Source organism: Etheostoma cragini, chromosome 14 (genome assembly GCF_013103735.1).
Source record: "Etheostoma cragini isolate CJK2018 chromosome 14, CSU_Ecrag_1.0, whole genome shotgun sequence".
In the NCBI taxonomy this organism is placed as follows: Eukaryota; Metazoa; Chordata; class Actinopteri; order Perciformes; family Percidae; genus Etheostoma; species Etheostoma cragini.
This window is the reverse complement of record NC_048420.1, coordinates 18,176,698-18,197,328: the sequence shown is the minus strand read 5'-3', so window position 1 is coordinate 18,197,328 and position 20,631 is coordinate 18,176,698. Positions and strand designations below refer to the sequence as shown.

General features: G+C 40.4%; 1 protein-coding gene across 3 annotated transcripts in view; it reads left to right on the top strand.

Annotated features, from left to right (window-relative positions):
- Window positions 1-20,631, top strand: part of angpt1 (angiopoietin 1) — a 57,902-nt gene that overhangs the window by 932 nt on the left and 36,339 nt on the right. The window contains exons 1-2 of one of the 3 annotated variants that reach the window (XM_034892076.1): window positions 6,733-6,747; window positions 14,942-14,947. The exons of 1 other annotated variant lie outside the window; for it this stretch is intronic. Coding sequence is in view for 1 of the 2 variants with exons in the window: in XM_034892074.1 (XP_034747965.1) it covers window positions 5,533-5,946 (414 nt within the window). In the remaining variant the exon portion in view is untranslated. Of the gene's footprint in view, window positions 1-5,048; window positions 5,947-6,732; window positions 6,748-14,941; window positions 14,948-20,631 lie in introns of those variants that run through there. One more of the 3 variants, XM_034892074.1, reaches the window with a different exon arrangement.

Here is a 20,631-nt window from a genome sequence, read left to right as displayed (position 1 = left end):
GTAATGGAAAACCAAAAAAAGCGAGTAGACCCGAGGCGAGTCGAGTAGATACCACGCAGTGGAAAACCGCCATATGTGCATCCTTGTGTGTGTGCAGAATACATACAAAACAGGTACCCAGTTCTCCAAAGCACTGCTAGTGGTCAAACACTCCATAGGGTGTCTTTTAATAATTGTTTAAAATAACTGCTGTATTATTAATCCACCTACCCTACCTAATACATCTAGTTTTATAGAAGTAAACTATAAAACTACTTTAGTCAATAAATCAAGCTTAAACTGTAAAAAGTCAGGTGAACAAAAATAGAGTTTTAGAGTAGAAATTGCTAGCTTGACTTTAACCTGTAAGCAGCTGCCACCACACAAGGATCAACTGGGAAAAAGATCTAACAAAATATCCACCCAAACTTTTCACAAGTAAAACATAAGCCAGGTTCCCATGAATGCAGGCTCGCTCAAGGCATGACGCACTGTGCTTTAATGTCACCAGCAAAATGATTATTGCATTTTACTTACTGTAACTGGGTTTGCATAGGATATACTGTATGTATGGGACCGAAAGTACAGGATAGACAGCACGGGACCTCAAGGGTTAGCAAATGATTGTACTCTTGTAGGATTAAACACGGGGTTTGTTTTCTCAATACATTTAAATTTCAGTAAGAATTCAAATCTGAGATTACACCACTCAGTGATTGACTCATAAATAGAAACAGTAAGTGTTTCCTCATAAAGTTGTTCCAGTAAGACACAAATACCTACCATATTTTTTCTTACTTTTTGTGATGGATCAATGTTGCCGTGCTCCTGATAAAGTTATTGTAAAGGTAAGGCTTGAAAAAGCTAACCATCCACATGCCTTTTACATCAATAACACGGTATGTATGAGTACTGCTGGGTAAAAATGTTCGATTAAATTCTGTACCCAGCCCTATTATTGAGTTGCATGTTACTGTAAATGTTTTTGGGCATGGTACAAGAAGACAAGTAATATTTTAATGAAATGCTGAAAATAGTATAGGATTTCAAACTTATTTTCAGGCTTTTTTTCTTTTTATCCAGTTTAATGATCAGTTAATCCATGTAATAATTATAAGAGTAATTGGTTATCCACATAGACTTATCAGGGACTGCCTCCCATTTTATGCTGCAAATGCTTTCATGCACGTTATGATCTTTTTACATCCAAGCAATTATGTAACTTCTTAATCACAAGCAGCACCTACAATAACAAACCATTTTTTGATGATATTTAATCGAGCAATTTCAAATTTTGGACAGAAAGCCAATAAGATCTCATCATTGCCATGTTTTCAAAAGATTTAATAAGTTAAATTTTGATATTTGTTTTAAAAGTTTGCTAATCGAAAACTTGTGTACAGTAAATGAGTGCCCACATAGCCAGGCTCCCCAGGTACTCAGTGACCTAGTGGTTCCTCTTTTGGGTTCTGCATCGCGTGGTGCATCCAACAGGAAGCGTAAAATACCCCTACATAAATCTTCATTAGGTCATTTTTGTTGCATTTTCTGTTTGGAGGATCAATATGTGGAGTTCATTTCCTACTGAACTTATTATCCTGACTGGGATAATTTTAAATTTTATCTTAAACTGTTTTTGAAGAGAGCGCAGTCATGTTGTCATGAATAATTTGGTGCTCCTGTAATTTCTTGTATTAGCCTGCAGGGGTGTGCAAAAAAATTGATTTGAATTACAATTATGTACTGCAGTTACATGATAGATAGATAGATTTATTTATACCTTATTGATCCCCAGGATGAAATTCAAGGTCCCAGTAGCTTACTCACATCACACAACATGCACTTACATCATAACAGGATGTTAAAATAACAAACTAATCTACATTGTGTGTGTGTGTGTGTGTGTGTGTGTGTGTGTGTGTGTGGCTGCTATATTTAGTCAGTGTTGAGTTATCGTATTAAAAAAAATCTAGGGATGTGCACTGCAAATTAGCTTAGGCTATAAATGCTGTGTTGTATGGCATGGGTCTATGCTACATACTTTTCCCAATACAAATAAACATAAAAAATGAAAACTAGTTCATTTTAGAACAAGAATCTTGTGCATTAGATGGATAAGCACATGCTGACTGCAACTACAGCTGCCGTTCAGAAGAGGGAGTTTAGCAAACTGGTCAATATATATATTGTTCACAGACGACTAGCCGTAACACCTCCCTTCCCTATTTCTGTTGTACATCAGTGAGTTTTTTTGTGTAGCTGTTCATAGACACGATTTGTATTTTTTGTTTTGCACATTTGCTCAGCGGTGCCGATTATCTCCCACTTAGTTTCCCTTGGACACAGTAACTGGCGCCCAGATTTTAAGACACCAGCAAAGTACGTCAACCAAAGAGCTCCAAGAGATATTTGTACATGCTTTGTGTCTTGGCCCGTCTGGGTTATTCAGGGGGTTTGTTATCTTGGGTCTCCTTCATGCATTTGTTCACACTGCCCCTCTGCTCCCACACAGAGGGCCCAACGTGTTGTAGCCCCCTGCTATCACTGAATACACACACTTTATCTTACACACACACACGCACGCACGCAGGAGCATGCAGCTGTATTATTAAAGCATGTAAGCATGAACAGGCAGATGGAGACAATAAACACGTGTGCACAATGCCGCTCATAGGAGGACATGCACACTTAAGCACATGCACTGTCACACAGATTTAGATGTTTTGAAAGAGAAATGTTGAAGTCCGGACAGAATTCGGACAGCTGTGTCGCCCCGAATCAGAGATTTTATTGTACTTTCCATAACAAATACTTGACCTTTGACCCAAAGACTTTCAGCACTGTTTCCTCGATCTGTTCCTTCTTTGGGCCTAATGACACATTTTGTCTTCCCATGCTCATTCTTGGATTTCACATTTGTTTTCTTAAAAACATAACAGCAGAGTGTGAGTGTTAGTGTGTGTGTGTGTGTGTGTGTGTGTGTGTGTGTGTGTGTTAGACAATCTGTACATGAGATATAGTGGGTGGATGAAAGACAGTGGAGCTTTCTGCAGTCTGATATAAAAAAACAGAGTATCTCAATTAGTTTTAATACATTGTTTTTGAAACTGTCCATTTAGAGGCCAACAATTTGAATGTGAATGCTTTGTTTAATCGGTGAAGTACTTTTATTGGGTTTTGGTTCAGGAGGATTTGGCAACACCTCTGGTTGCTGGTGGTAATGCTAAGAACTCTGAATAATATAAGCATTCAAAATTATTCTTTTATCAATAACTGGGAGTTGCTCAAGACGATGAGCAACTGTATTTCCTTATTAGTATAGACATAATTAACATTAAACATTTTCTTTATAAATTGCTGCTGCTGTACGTGTACCTACTCAAACATTTAAGGTGTGCATTCGCAGCCCTTTTCCTTTGATGGTAACCACTTAATTGAGAGGTAACTAATGAATGCAAATGCATTTAATGGCTATAACAGAAATATTGAGCATGATTTCATGAAATATATTAAGGTGCTTGGAAGACCTCTATTAAAGGAGAATTCCGGCAATTTTTTACGTTAATCTTGATCGTCATAAATATGCTTGTACATTCGATTAAAACCCACCCCGACCCTAATTAGTGCAGGCAACACGGAGTAGCTGCAGCTACGTGTACAAGCTTCCACTGAACTAAAACTGCAGTTGTTTTAGGGAACCTTTATGCAAATGCAAATGTAAATGTCTGTGCAAAATGAACAGGGACCTTATGTAACAACCCAGGTCCCAGTCTCAATTCTGCTTGTAGCTGCTAGCTCCTAGCTTCCGTCCAGTGAGTGTGTTCAGCCAGGTTTCTGTGATAATCATCCTGACAACAATCCACGAAGCGGCGGTGGTGGGGCTATGTCCTCCAGAGGACAGGTCATGCCACGTCTTGAAGTTTATTCTCCCCTCAAAAAACGGTAGCACAGAGCGATCTGCCCACTGTTTCCTTTTTCCTGCTACAACGGGACTTCAGGGCAAGACTACAAACTTCCCTAACGCTATCACTGTGCAAGCCACATACATCCTTTGCCCCATTTCCATGTAGGTACATAGTCACTGATATAGTCATAACCACTAAAGCGCTCAATTACCTGTTTTTGAGGGGATTCAACTTCAAGTTTTCCTTGTTAAGCCATGACCTGTCTTTTGTTGGACCACACCACCTCTGTGGACTGTTGTCGGGATGATAATCACAGGAGCCTGGTTAAACACACTCACTGGACGGCAGCTAGGAGCTAGCAGCTACAAGCTTCCAGCTGCCGGCAGGATCAAGACGGACCGGGGTAGGTGAATTTAAACGATGTCTGAGTTGAAAACGTAACTTGTTGTCACGTAGGGTGTGTTCATGTTGCACAGACATTTTAACTGCAATTTGTCTGTTAGGAGGCACAAAGGCTCTCTAAAACTTGCCCTGACAACTGCCGTTTTAGCTCAGTGGAAGCTCGTATACTTAGCTGCAGCTGCCCCGTGTTCCTGCACTGATTCAGGTCTGGGTTTTTTCAATCAAGGGACACGCACATTTATGAGGATCAAGATTAACGTAAAAAATTAATCTTAAAAAAAATCTTTAAATTATTTTTAAGAAGAGGATGAAAACAACTATGAAGATCACTCTCGCCATGCTGATGGTTTTCTATTGTTAAGAGACAAAAGAAAGTTGAGATTAGAATTAGACTATAAAAATACCTAGAAGAATGCCTCCCTCGTGGCTACTTGTGATGTAGCACCTGTCATTGTACAGTATAGAAGGGAGTAGAGTTGCATCTCAGGAGCAGATAAATTGAACACACGTTTAGTTTTTTGTGTCAACACACAGGCAAAAAGGCAGGTCAGCCACATGAGCCTGCAGTCAGCAGTGCCTGTAAACCGATCCTCATAGTCTAAGCACATCCTCTGTGCTGGGGTCCTTTTTCTGCCAGACACACATACACACATACACACACAAACACACACACACACACACACACACACACACGTACGTTCGTGCACACACACTCACATTCCTCTGCAGGCTCTGCGAGGGGCAGGCTCAGAGTGTGCTGGAAGCTTAGAGCTGTTCTTCAGAGTGAGCGTCTCTCTCACTCTCCCCAGTCGTTAAGTCAGAGAGCAGAGGAGGAAGGAAAGGCAGAGAGACCAGGGGAGGTCTGACGACACCATCCCAGCTAGCCCGGCACTTAATTTAAATGCCCAGATTGATACATGTGTGCACACAGTCTGGCTTTAATGCACTGGAGGAACATCAAGGGTTATAACCAAGCTGTCACTCTGCAAGACATGTCTGCAACTTTTCCTGCCAGGACAAAAACTTAAGGGAGTTTTGGAAATACAGCATGTGTAAGTGTTTGTGGTGAGAGAAGCAGTGACTTTCAGTGCTGGAGGTCCAATGTGAGGATGGATGACACAGGCTAACAATGTTCCTAACCACTTTCTGATCCAGCTTTAAAAGGGAACATCCAGCCTAACAAAGAAGAAGAAGCAGCTAAAGATACTAGAACCCAATTCACCTGCCACCTTGACCCCAGGCTTATATGATGCTTTGGTACAACTTTGGCCGCCATATGCTCTCTCTGGCAGCACTTCTGGTAATTGTGAGCTGCGGAGGAGGGGAGCAACGGAGAGGAACGGAAACCAGCCGCACAGGTGGCAGCAGCAGCAGCAGTAGTAGTAGTGGTAGCAGCAGCAGTAGTAGTGGAGGAAGTAGTAACAGTAACAGCAACAGACGTTTTCATAAGATCCAGCATGGCCAGTGCACCTACACGTTCATCCTCCCTGAGGGAGAGGGACCAAGAGGAAGCTCCTGTAGGGAGGCGAAAGCTGGTGGCCCGCAGCACAACGCCAACTCTCTCCAGAGGGACGCTCCGCCACCTGACCCTGAGTTTCCCAGCCAGAAGATCCAGCAGCTCGAACACATTATGGAGAATTATACCCAGTGGCTACAGAAGGTAAGAAGGCTGGTTCACCCGTTTCAATGCAGCACTAAACAAAGTTGACCAACACATCGGACATAGTCAGCTGTTTGCTGTCACATCATGTTTTCCAAATGGCAGATCAAAATAGGAATGCAGTTGAATTTCCCTGTTGAAAAAGTTTCTTTTATTGTGGTCACGCTGCAGTATATTTGTGTTTCCGTGGGTGTGTGTGGTCGGAGGGTTAACTGGAAGGATTACATCATGTGCTCTCATATTAGTCCTTGGTCAAATGTCAACCTCTAAAATCATTGGATAAACTCAAAATTACAATGTGGTCAATTTGCAGGATGGCTGTATTTCTTTGTTTCTTATAATTTGACAATTTGTAGAAACAAACCTATCATTTAACACAATGTGTATTTAATACAGAAGACAGAGTTAGCAACACAATTTATATTAGCCCTGCTCAACTGTTATGTAACTGTGTACTTTTTCTGAATTTAACTTTTTGTTCTTGATGTCTCACAGCTGTCTGATTTAAAGGCATCTTGAACGTGTCTCTTGTCTGCCGCTCCGTAGATGTTCGGCAAACATCCATTTTTTCCCCCCTACATTTTAACTGTTTTTTCCTGAGTAAGTTACCCTTTGAGTAAATTCCACAGATGTCCGACTGAGTTGCGACAAGCGCCAGTCATAGAGCAGAGGTAGTTATATGTCAGTCAACCCCTTTTCTCCAGTGGGCTGTCTCTTTAATGGCAGGAAGTCAGAGAATTCCCCCAGAGACACTCACAGGAGGAAAAGATAGAGAAAGAGAATGCTCCCTTATTTATTCAAGTCAAGGATATGTGAGTATATCTTGGAAATTCAGACTTGCAAACAATACATAAATACATATATTTTTGATATGTACATATATGACAGACCCGACATGGTATGAAATGAGTCAGGTTAATTACTCTTGAACAACCAATTTACAATTTATCAATGGAGCCACCATGGTGTTTACTAAGTTAAAATATGGTTCTTCTGTATTGTTAATGAGTTGCGAATCATGAGGCTATCACTGATATGGCTTGGCAGGCACTCTGCTTTTCTAAGCTTTGAGACTTTGTGTCTCCAAAGAGAGCGGAACTCTCTCAATATATCTCTGAATACATGATTCAAATAAACAAACCTTCAAATTTGGCAGAACACGGTCCTCAACTTTCCACAATATTGTTCAATAAGATTAGGGGGTTCAATCTGTGACGTAACACTAATGGTTTATTTCTTGTCTACGTTGCAATGCATGCACAGATAACACCCAATGGATTAGATGGGTTGTAGTGTAACTGGCAAATTGATCAGTCTGAACTTCATCAATACCCCAAGCCTGTTCACTAGCGATCAGTGTGCCCTCCAAAATGTGTGTGAGCTCCTCTGCTGTGTGCCTGCTTTTTATTTGCTCTCAGAAAGTAAACTTTTCACTCCTTAGGTTGGAGGAAATAGTCATTCCTCATCAATTACAAAGGCGTTGGTTATAGCATGTTACAGCGAGATGTTGAATGAGTTTGTAATCAGGGAGATGTAGTGTTGGAGTCTGCTCCACCCTCCTGCAAATTCAGATTATTTGACTAAACCCCAGAGCAGATAGAATTCCAAGGAAGATCGTTTTGTTAAGTTCACAGGACAGAATCTGTGAAATGTCCGCTTACCACTGGACTCTATATCACTGACGTGTGTGTGTGTGTGTGTGTGTTAGAGGATGGATACCCGACCCGAGCCCGACGGAACCCGACGGGCCGGGCCGGGTTCGAACAGATTTTTAGAAAGGATGCTCAGGTTCGGGTCGGGCTCGGTCACATCAGCGCGATAAGGCATTGAACATTTTTTTGTTACCGCATCTCTTATCGGGGCGGCTTATCAATACAGGTTAAGCAAGGTATTTATTTTACTCAGATTTACTGACTTAATCCCCCACATATGATGTTAATAAAAGCGGGCATTCCACACAAACAAACGTACATGTGTCATTAGTATGAGAAACAAATGCGATTTTAACTGTGTCGGGCTAGGGTCGGGCTCGGACATAAATATCTTAATGCCTGTCGGGCTCGGGTCGGGTTCGGTTACTGCTCTGTCGAACGCGGGCCGGGCTCGGACAGAAAAATCCGGCCCGATCCGCACTCGTGTGTGTGTGGGTGGGTGGGTGTTCAATCTATCACCAATATGTGTAAACATAAAGCCTTACACCTTTTGTTATTGATGACTTTCTACACCAATTCACTATAAGTCTTACAACCTGTGTGCATTTATGCATGGTTCCCAAAAGCGATCCATGTGTCAAGAAAGGCCAGGGGTGAAATAACACTGGCTTTATCTTTGCTCAGTGGACCTCATCCGACCGTGATAGTACATGTGATACTATGAAAACTCAGTGGCAGCCTTGGTGGACTGACGGTTTGACTAATGAGACCTTTCAAGTAACTTTCTCTTCAGATGTAAAAAAGAGTGTGTGTGTGGAAACGTCTGCCATCACCTCCAACGCTATCATGCCTCTTTCCTGGCACTCTGGGGTTTTTCAGGGATGCAGACATTTCATTAAATTGATTTCAAATTTTATATTGCATTTAAAGAAAATCCAATATTAACAAGTACATATTTCATGTAGTAGGTAGTGGATTTTATTGTAAAATGTGTGATTCTCTGGATGCATGTCGTTTTTACAAAATTAGGATAAAAGATTGGCAGTAGACATTTCAGATGGGACACTTAAACACAGTGGTAATTCAGCCTAATTGCAGTAAATGGGGGGAACATCAGGATACAGTTAACATTTTTCATTGGACTGAAGATTAAGTGTCCTGGCCAGTCTATCTATCTCAATCACGCCAGCGTTTTTACTGCTTGTCTAACAGAAAGCTTGCCCTGATGTGGCTCCAGCCAGCCCTGATGAAAGAGATGGACGGAGGAGACTGTTCCAGATAGCTCCTGTGTCTGGGTGCTCAGCCCGTCGTGGGGGGTAGACAGAGAGAGTGATGTAGCAAACAGCTGTTGGGGAAGCATTTTAAGTCTGAGATCTTTCCTTTCTCAACCCAGGTTAGAGTATATGGACCCTGATAACATTCCTGACCAGGCAAAGGTGGCTAGTGTTTGTCCAAGAAATATTTCCCTGACCTGCCTGCAAGACGACTAGACTTGGACAAGCTTGGATCTGACCTGAAGCAGGAAACAAGCTAATTTACACATACAATAAAAACAATCAATAAAAGATAATTATCGCTTTGTAATTTTGTGGCGTTCCAGACAAAGTTGCCAATTGTCTGAGAAATCCTTACTAAATGGTGGTCTTATATTGTACTGTGTGAGAGCTTCGTCGACCAAAGACTGGCTGCATTATAACTCTAATAGTGTGTGCACACCAAGGCTAACTAAAAATTTGTGTCGCACCATTTGCGTTTGATCACGGCGTTCATATTTAGATCATTTTTTAGTTAATCGCGTTAATCACACTGCTTGTGTACCTATCGGTGTAGAGCTGTAGGCACAAACGGCGTTTTTTTCTTCAACATCACTGTGGCCAAAATAACCACTATTGCTGCTTTGTACCTGCTGTGCAAGTCCCAGCCACGTCAGAAAATCAAACAACGTCATGTCTGGATTGACTATCTGGCGGAGAGAAAAAGCATGTTAATGTTTACTGCCTTCTCCAGAAAGTAAACGTTATGTCTAGATGTCTGCTACTTCCAGCGCTACTTGAAATAAAAGTTAGAATCATGATTCCTGTTTGTAACAAGTCTGAATTCATTCTTTTTCCGGACTGTCCGCAAGACAAGAAGCAAACAACTTTTAAAATACTTATCTGGATGGAATTGGGATCGTTCAAGCCAGTGCTAACATTGGAGCTGCCTTATAAACACAACAGGACAACATAAGTAGTTTAATTACTAATGTTAACCAGCATTTTAGTTAGCAATAATTAGCTTGTGCCTATGTTATCTCCTAACATATACCTACACTCTCCGTTTCTGCAAGATTGGGAATGATTGAGATTTCTCTTGGCAAAGACTTACAAATTTCAGACACATTGATCTCGTCACATCTACATCAGCAAGCTCAGTTGCGCAGTAACACTCAGCCATCCCTAGAAAAGTCTTTGTAATATCCTTCATTGGTCTCTGTCCAGAACAACGGGATCTGTTGGTCCATTTTTTTAACTGTCTAGTTTAATGTATTCCATCAATTCCGCTTAAACATCAGGAGCTCCTAAGCACAGATTGCCTTTCACAACACGGCGTTTCAGAAATTTCTCACTCAAGTTAAAATATTTTAACTCACGTAAATTTTCCAATAAATTTGTGTTAAACGGATTCAGTGTGTATGTGCCATAGCAGTGGAAGATGTCACAGATGTAGCCCAGGGCCTGATTCAAATGTGCTTTAGAAAGGTTTGACGTTTAAGGAAATAGGCTTATTCCTATTGTTTCCTGTTGCGATCTTAGTGAGATCATTGAATCTTCTAATGGATTCTGCAACATGTAGGGCTGGTTATTGTTCCAAATGTTTGAGTACTAGTACCGATTCCATGCCTGAGTTTTAGTTGATACCAGTTTCCATAGTAATCCCTTTTTAAGAACCTTATTTCAAGGAAAGTAAATATTTTCTACAAAACCCTTTTTTTTAAAATAAATAAAAAGCCAAACAAATATTAAAGACAAGGTTTTCTGAACACAGTGAGCTCCTGGAGCTTTCCCTAAATAAGAAATTAAGTACAAACCTGGGCAATTAGGAACTTAATACCATCTCTTGGTACTTGACCTCTTTAGAAGTGTACCAAAAATGTTGGTATTGCGTTGGTAAGGGCTATTTAAGATAAAGAAAAGGTTGCATTGTTCAAAACGATGAAGCGACCATCTCACAGCACAGTCTCAGAATATCCTTTCTACTTCTCTAATATTTCAAGGAAAATGAAATTTTAGCACAGATGGAAGTTCAGCAAGCCAAATGTACTTTCTGTTGATTGCAGTGAAAGTAATAGATCTTCTCATTTCCCTCCTGGTGGAGACAGTAGAAAGTAGTTGAGTGCAGTGTTTCTTGAGAAGGACAGCCTGTGCCAAACTAAGATGTAGAACAGTGTGCTGGAGGGGGGGCGGCGGCGGCGGCGGGTGTAACTGTCGGTGGTGTCTTATCCCTGTGAAATTCCCATCATTCTGCCTCTCGACGAACATGAATGTGCTGCATAAACAGTGGTTTAAAAGGATATACCGACATGTGGGCAGCAGCTTGTTTCCCTTACTACCATACTGGCAGTTCATACGAGACAGGGTGAATATGTTTCACTACTTAGTACTATTAGAGGGCCACACAGCATGCCTGGGGATCCAAAGAGAAAGTTATCTATTTTAGGGATGACTGCCTCTATGAGAGTTTATTTTCACTGATAATGTGGGCCAAAACCAACAGTCGGATGATGCAGAAAGGCTAGGAAATGCTCAGAGGAGTACAAAGCTCTTCATTCCTCACCCCAAAAACTTGTAAAAAGGAAACCATGGAAATTGCTAAAGGACACTCTCCAATAACAGCTTCCAGAAAAGTTGTCTCGGCCGCACTTTCACTATGCCTGAATTCGAAAAGGAAACAGAGCTCTGTGCTTAGCATGTCCTGGGAATAGTGAAAAACATTACGGCCACTATTTACACATGGATGTGAAAACGGAGCCCAACATTGTTAATGTTTCTGATTTTCAGGAAAAGGGGCATTTAGTAGTTTTGTCACGCTCAATATGGCAAGCCACTTTGTTATGAGATTAATTAAAATCATATTCCAATGCAGCCAGTGGTCCCAAACACGCTGGAGGTTTTGATTTTGGACAGACAGGTATTGTACACCTATGTCTCTTTAAAGCAGTACGAATGAAGCATTAAGTTTCTCAGTAATTTCACTGGGTCTTGAATCTGTCTAGTTTACCTTATTGCCGCTATAATGCAAGCATGTGGTTCCTTTTCCATCACTCATCAGAGTGAATCGCTCTCTGGTGGGCACTTTATAGGGGATTTATTTTTGTTTTAATTATAAGGTTATGTATTTGGCTAAATGTGTGCAGGATTTATGGTATCCCTTCTGAAAACACTGTTGCTTGAAACCTTGTAGCTTGGCACCCACTGATGCATCTGTGAGATAAATTGTGAGCTTCCTCTGATAGGTTTGTGTTTCCAAGTACCCTCATACATTCACTCCTGTAATGGAGCTGATTTTTCTTCATTTGGTTGCTGTAGGTTTAATGAATGTGAGTGCTCTGCAGCGTGTCACTCGTGTATGGAAGTGACCGTTTAACAGATTTTTTTTTTTTAGGCCACTTTAAGGAAGCAAAACACGTTATAAACACAAAACTGACAAATCGTATAACCACACGGGGCTACTTTAACCTTAACTTAGAGTCTTGTCTCTGGGTCTTTGTCGAATGTGAGTCCAATAGCCACTCTCTTTTAGCTGTTGTCTGGTCTCCAACAACTGCATAGCTAAATATCAGACTTCAAGCTAAATACTTCAACATGTTAATTAGCAAGTCACTTACTTGCAAAGAAGAGAGAAGTGAGAAATGATCAGCCTTACCTGATAATTTAATCCATCTTTTATTACAAAATATTAAATAAAGCTTTAGTGTATTATAAATGTGAGTACTTTGCAAAAATATTTAGATATTTTATTCTACAGCGGCATTTAAATATATTCTTTATGAAATGTCTGAAACAGCAAAACCGTTTTACAAGGGAATGAGTATAAATAATATTATTTTGGGCAGGAAAGTGGAAGTCATTAGTATTGAGTGTAAGTTATGGTCAGAAGAGTTGCCAAAAGCACAAGGTTCATGGCTGTATCTCTGCCGCTGCTGAGATTGAGTGATTATGAGCCAAATATGAGATAGTAATAGCTTCGATAGAGCGAAACATAGACATTACAGTCAATCTGTGTGCAGTCAGTAGGAAAGTAATGTGGCGTTATCACAGCCTGTAGCAAATCAAAACTGTGTTTGGACCTATTTCAGTCTTAGAACCGACCGTTATCTTTTGTTGTATTTTTGTTTTAAAATGACTTGATAAACCGAGCAGATGATAATATCACTCATGTCGTATCTGCTGCTATTTATTTTTCTCCAGTCTTCAGGTTCATTTAAGTTGTGCACTGTAAATTAAGGTTTGATAAAGGTCAGGGGAACTGAAATGGCATTTAAAAATAAAAAAAATAAACAGTTTGAGAAATTGAGCTCCTCTCGATGGTTACCGCTGAACGTCTACGCATTGCGGATTTACAATAATGTGTCAGTCACTGTTTTGTTTTAGTTTTTTACAGCTGCTTTTCTTCCAGGAAAAGATAACAGCAAAAAAAACATGCATGTCAAGTGTTGCTGGCTCTGGCAGGGAGCAGGAGAATGAAAAATCTGAAGTTGTACATGGCCTCAATTAATGTTTAGAAAAAATGTAGAAGTTTACTGCAAGTCGTGTTGTTTGATCCCCTTGAATCTCTATATGTTCATTTTGTATAGTCTGTAAAGCGGGGATAAAAATTCCTGAAGCTTCCCCCCATGCTGTCTCTGAGGCCGTCTCTCCCCACAGCGTCTCTTTGACTCTCCCCGACAGATGTTGCGTGGTTTTGAGTGGATGTCTTTGTCTGTCAACACTGGGGAGCCTTCCAGAGGTTCCAGAGGACAAAACCGTTTCACCTTTTCTTGGAGATTAGCCCTGTGGATTTAGTGTTGCAATGATGGATGAAAGAGATGCTTGAATCTGAAAAAGGCCTGTAGACTTGAGTTGTGGAAAGTAAAGGTTGAAAGGAGATAGGGACAGAGTGCAAAACACTGGGTAAAAAATAAACGTTTTTTCTCCCTTGCCAAAGTTTGGCTCCATTATTTTTGTTCTTGTGGTGTGGGATAGGAGCCCCCTGTTCTTGAAGCCTCTGTGTCAAATCCAGAAATTACCTCACTTATTTGTTTAATTTTTTGGTCTTTTTGTGTGGGTGAGAGAGGAGAGTTTATGGGTGAATGTATTAACTTACAACGTGAGACCCACACATCGTAACAGGAGACAGTCTGGAACTATGCAGAATGGCAGTCTGATTATAGCCCCGTCTCGGTTTTCTGTGGGTGGTTTGGACAATTGCGTGTGTTAGGTCTCGTTTTATTGGTTAAACGCTGCGATTGGTGTGACACGTCATTTAGACACACATGCACATATTCCACCATACAAAGATATAGACTCACCATACCCCCACAGATCAACATACATGTTTTGAAAACGCACTCCATGCGTGTGTTTGCCTCGTCTGCGCCCCAGGCCAGAGTTCTCACATTCAGTACCACGTAAGGAGCCGGCACAGAGACTACAGACGTGACACAGTCAAGTGTGTTATACGGTATATCCCCCACTGTTCAAAAATAACACCCTTAAAACATAGTACAGAATAGGTCAAACATCCTCATAAAATTATTCACATTGTTGACCTTTCACCACATTTCTTTTCCTTCATCCTTTCAGCTTGTTGCACTTTTGGTGACACCCAAGTCAGTGATGTCAGAGCAGGTGATTAGCTGATCGAAAACACCCGCTGCACACCATTTGTTTTGTATGCTTTCATGAAGATGCAGACTGGATGCACGAATCACACTTCTTCTTGCCTGATATTAGGGATGTAACGATGCATCATGAATTGGTTAATTGGATAAACCTCAGCGACGGGAGTTGGTTCATGCTCCGTAAGCTTAGGTTGCGTTCAATGTTGTTGTAAAATATCCCACTGCCATCTAATGTTTCTTCTTTATGTCGTTTTAAAAGCAAATTAAGTTTTAATAAATTATTACATTTTAAAAAGGATACAAGTGGCCGAAATGTGTTTCCTGAAGAGAGTGGCTGGCGTCTCCCTTAGAGAGGGAGACGGGTGAGAAGCTCAGTCATACGCGAGGAGCTCAGAGTAGAGCCGCTGCTCCTTTGCATCGAAAGGAGCCAGTTGAGGTGGTTCGTGCATCTGGTAAGGATGTCTCCTGGGCGCCTCCCTAGGGAGGTGTTCTAGGTACGTCCAGCTGGGAGGAGGCCTCGGAGTGACCCAGGACTAGGTGGAGAGATTATATCTCTAACCCGGCCTGTGAACGGCTCAGGATCCCACAGTCGGCGCTGGTTAATGTGGCTCGGGAAAGGGAAGTTTGGGGTCCCCTGCTGGAGCTGCTGCCCCCGCGACCCGATACCGGATAAGCTGACGAAGATGGATAGGTGGACATTTTAAATAAATAATTTAAATTTAACCATATGGCTTTAGCAATAAACAAGCCTTTCTTTAATCTTTTTTTTTTTTTTTTTAAGAAAAAAAAAAAACTTGCACTTTTGATAAAAGGACATATCTGCTGTTTTGCTGTTTTTCACAGTTTATATAAATAAAGGAATATTTTTCAGTCATTTCATTCTGTTAAAAGAAATCAGGAGAAAATCATATCATGTACCTAAAATCGCAAAAATGTAGTCCAGTGTACCGTTACGTCCCTATCTCATACTAACTTCGGTACCTAAACTTAAGGTATTACCTTTTTCTTTTTATAATTTAAAATTGTTATACACCCCATAAAGTAGAAACTGATTGGGATCATTCTTTAATAAGATAACATGAGGTTTTTATAGCAATACGTTTATTTTCTTAGTTGGTCCTGTAGGTATGAAAGGTGGCCTTTTAATTAGCTGTTTTTTTTATCTAACCTCCATTTAGTGTACCATTGATTGTAACGGTGACCATACTAAAAAATGGTATTGTCTTCTTTTAGTTATCTCCTTCCCAAAGTACACGTGTATCACAGTGGCCGACAGTCTAGTCCTAAAATGTGCTGCTGTACGGTAACCTCACAGGAAGTTGCTCATAAATATGTCATTGATCCAACAGATGGATGTGCTGTTTGGGTCTGCGTTTACAACCAAATTACAAATGCTCACAAATGCTTCTTGAAGTTTATTTAAAATGACGTTTGCAGTGGTTCTAAGATATAGAGGAAAATCCTCCAGAGGCCTATGTGTTTGGGTATTTCTGCATGTGTGTACGGACCAATCTGTGTCACACTAATGGCCATTTCTGCATGTGTTTGTGCATGACATTGTTTGACTTAAAAATGAGTCTGTGTTTGGATGAGACGACCTTCAGCTTAACTGATGGCCTTAGAAGGATCACTGAGACCTTCCTTCTCTGGACTCATACAGTCATAAGGTGAAGATCTGACAGAAAAGAGGCTGTCACATTTTCTCAGCAACTGTCAAACAGCACTTCTGTTATGAACGTAGATGTATACATCTTATTGATTCATTATGTTTAGAATAGCACATGACCTATGTCAAACCAGAGAAAGCCTTTCTGAACTATGTCAAGAATGTATGTCCTCATTTTACAGCAAGTGTATCTAAACATTTGTGCTTGAATAAAGAAATTTCATTTATGCATAGTAGAATAGAGTCTGTTTTGGAGCTTGAGACCATATTATATGTTCATGACCAGCAGATGTAGTTTGTCATGAAAGCCTCCTCATTTGTTTTGGCTTAAAAGTTCAGTTTTTTAAGTTTATTCTTGACCTGTTCACAAAAACAAATTTAATCCAAAGGTCCATTTAGAACCTGGAACGTTTAAGCCAACTTCCTGAAGTCCTGAAATTGCAAAAAGGAAAAGAAAATCTAAACATTTATAATTCCATGACAACTAGGCAAACTGATAGAGAGCATGTTATATGATCAAAAATTCAACTAAAGTGACCTTGAGATGAGATTGGAAAAGTAAGGAAAATGTATATTCTATTGGTAGTTTAACCATATTCTACACCCGTAAGGTACATGGGACTGCAGGATGAGATAGTAAGGCTGTTGGTGTTTGGCAGAGAAATGGCTTTATTCATAGCTGTACTAAGGAGGTCTGTAGAAATTCCTGTGTGATGTGCTAGGATGTTTTGCTTTCTTGTCTGAACATAATGATCCTAGTTTAGTTACACTTGACTTTCATCATTCTCTGCTTTTGACTTTAATACACACATCTTGTGCACATCAGCCTAAGAAATATAAAAAAACAAAACGGAAACCATGAAAGGCCAGGGATTATACATACAGTGCACGTTTGTGTCCTCTGTGCTTTTCTAAATCCTCCTAATATCTAATTTTGCCTTATTTAACTCTCCCAACAGAAGTATTCATTTTTTGGATGATTTATAGCATGTCTGACAAATTGCAGTTGCATTGCCATGCTTGTTTCAACTAACTGAGATGCATGACTCACAAATGTGTTTATCCTGTGGCTTTTCTAGAAAGAGCTGTATCACAGCGAGAAATGCACAATAAAGAGACAAACATGCACATTCATCCATCATCAGCTGAAGGTCAGGCAGCAGCAAATGTTTCTAATGTTGCAGCATGGCAGGGATACAATAGTGGATGTGAGCTACACTTTATCATCAACCGAAGCATCTATTTCCCTCTCCGACAGCAGTAGTAAACCACAGGTCAGATTGAAGCAACTCCATCTGGAGATGTTAGTCGGACCAATGTACCCCGTCTTCCTTCTCATCTCTTTTGTTTAGATTCAGTGTCGCTTTAGCATCACTTAGGGGAAACTTAGGCCCACATGCATACACGCTCTATGCTGCCTTAACGTTCCACCATCTGTACTGATATATAGCCTGCTGTGTGTTATCCCCTAGCAAAAGCAACAGTAGGAGAGTGGAAAATGACTTGTCGTGAGTAACATAATCTGGGCTTGATGCAATAGCGTCAATCCATCTTTCTTTGGTGATAGAAGCAATGCAAAGCAAAAATCGTAAGAAAGAAGGGGGGAGGGCAAAACATGGGCAGAAAGAGAGTGAGAAAAACTGTAAGGCTGTGGTTGGCATTCACTGTGGTGATTGTAACCCTGGACGACTGCAGCGATGGTTTATAAACTCTGAAGTACTCGCTTAATGGGATGTTAGCAGGAAAGATAAACATGAAAGTGACGTTAAGGGAAACAGCCCTTGTCATTAAACGCCCATTCATTTTTGATTAGAAAAGACACCCAACTTGATAGATAGTGGTGCTGGCACAGAAACTGGAAGACTGGAACAATTTTTTTCCCTGAAGTTTTGCCTGTCTTGGAGGTTTAACATACGGCATTAATGTTCCTGTCATGGCCAAGCTTAAAACAAAATACGTCCTTTTGCATCTACTTCTAAATCTTTTTGGCAGAGGAATCCCCTGCTGTGATGTTTTGAGGGTACACTGGAATGCTACATCAAATATTTGGATGTAATTGCTTTCTCCGTGGGATGGTGGGTTTGTGGCATCCCTGTGTGCTTTAGTAAAAGGGACAGACTGACATGGCCTGTAGCCATGTGTCCCTGTGGAAAGATTCCCATGTTGAACAACTTGCGTCACATTAACTTCAGACTGCCCCTCTGCTGGTACTCGCTGTTTAAGACCTCTGGGTGATTGAGCAGGTCCGAGTTTGTTTGGTTGTTTGGGTTTCGTTACGCATTCCCATGTCTTGGGTGAATGCAAGTACTTCCTCTCCCATAAGGCCAGATACGCATAATTAATTGGATTAATTTTTGTGCCCATTTTGACATCAGAGAGCACAATTGTAGCTGAAGGATTTGTGAAAATATACATTCATGCTTAAGTTGTACTGTCCAGTATTTATTTTTATTTAACATGAAAAGAAACCACAAGACATTGTTATGGTTGCATTGGTTTAAAGTACGAGTCAAACTAGTGCAGTGTTTAAGGCAGGATTGTCTGGGAAGGGGTCAAATGGGCCCTTAAGTAATTTACATGTTCAGCCAAGGTTCGAGGACCCAGGAGCCATCAAATAAGGGACATGAGATGTACCTAATATCATGTGAGCGGAGCTAGGAGCAAATGTCTAGGAAAATGTAAAAGAGTCACCTTATCTTCCGCGCCATCACGCTCCAATTTTGCTCTAGTACCTAATTTGGCAACTTTTAAAACCTCTTTGGCAGAGTGTACATTGTTCTGCCCATGGTTTTATTAAGGAAAATTTTGTGCAGGAATGTTTGCTTTACAAGGGTTATTGTCAGAATGATTGGCTCAAATCCTGTACAATATATTTGAAAACTTTTGAAAAAAAAAAAAATCTTTTCCCACTTTCATGTATTTGTCTATAGAGATTTCAAAGACACCTCCGACCAGTGACTTGAGTTATAGGTGTTGCTACTGGAATCTGGTCAGAAGATAGCTTATCCCTGTCTGGACCAACTCTGGAAACTCATTTCCGGAAGGAATTTTGATCGTAAAAACAAGCGTAGTGTCCACACTATGGTATCAATGTCAATAACAGAAAAGCAAACATTTCTGTTGGATATGCTCACACCCGCTCCAGAGTGCTAAAGAACTCAAGTTCAAGCAAAACATGTTGTCCATCTCTTATTTGATGCAAAGAGAAGGTTTGTCTCGTAGACATAACACTGTCGGAGTCCTGATTTAAAAAGACCTCTTCAGCTAGAAGCTAGATTCATGTAGGGCAATTTCTGCTAGTGATGTTATGTTAGTCTTCATATATAAGAAAGCTAAGTGTAAAATATCAAATGGGAAATTTTCCATATTCAAATTTTGAAATGTCATTAGGAAAGGAAACTAAAAACATAGAGTACATCCAGTCTCTTATCATTTCTCAGGGCTTTTATATTTTTGAATATTTGACCTCATCTTAATAAACACTGAAATTGCAGTTTGAGCCGCATTACTGCCAATTTATATTTTGAAATGTTGATTTTGCACTACCTTCTTCATATTTTACCCAGACTTTCTTGAAATCATGCTTTGTTATTTTATTGTGGTTTTCTATTGTTGTAACTTGAAGTAAATTGGCCGTTTACGAAGCTCATTAATCATTTGAAAAATTCAACACATCAAAATTTAACATCACATTTTCCATAATTTATGGTTTATTTAAACTCTTAAAACTGAATAATGATTTTATACGGTTATGTTGGTCACAGACATTTAACAAACTGAATATGGAAAATCAATTTAGCCTTAAATGGGTTGGAAGTTCTGACGTGTTTTTCCATAGAAACAATGGCTGAATATTCTCACTTTCTTTTATTGTATGCCCTGTTGACAAACCATTGTGACAGAAAACCTTTGAAATGCTGGGCCTCTGAACCGGCTAATTGATCTTTGGCACCTCCCAGTAAGCACAGTGATTTACCCAGTAATTTATACAGAGAAACGGTTGTTTTTTCAGTTAGCGGACACAAGGCTCATTATGTGGAAATGCACAACCGAAAACGTAAAGGACATCGACAAAATAGCATCTTGACAGAAAGACAAAGGGGGGAAAAAAAGAAGAAAGAAAGTGAAGAGAAAAGAGAGTGGCGGGTGCTGGCAGTAGCAGGGTTGTTTTTCAGATGGCAGTCAGTCTATCTGGCCGAGGGAAGCCCTGATCAGCAGTATTTGGACAGAGAAGCCGAGATGAAGCAGGGGCTGGACAACCCACGTCACAACAGATCCCTGATTCTACCCTGTACAGTATGATAATATTTGACCATTCGCTAAGCTACACGTCCCTTACTTACTGTTACTAGGCCGGTCTGCTTTCCACTCTTGCACTGCTGAAGTCTACAATGATGACAATGGCAGATTTATCTTTCAAATTCTTTTATAATTTTTAAACAATGGGTCATGATTTCAGACAGAGGCAGACAAAAGCTGGGGGGGGGGGGGGGGGGGGGGGGGGG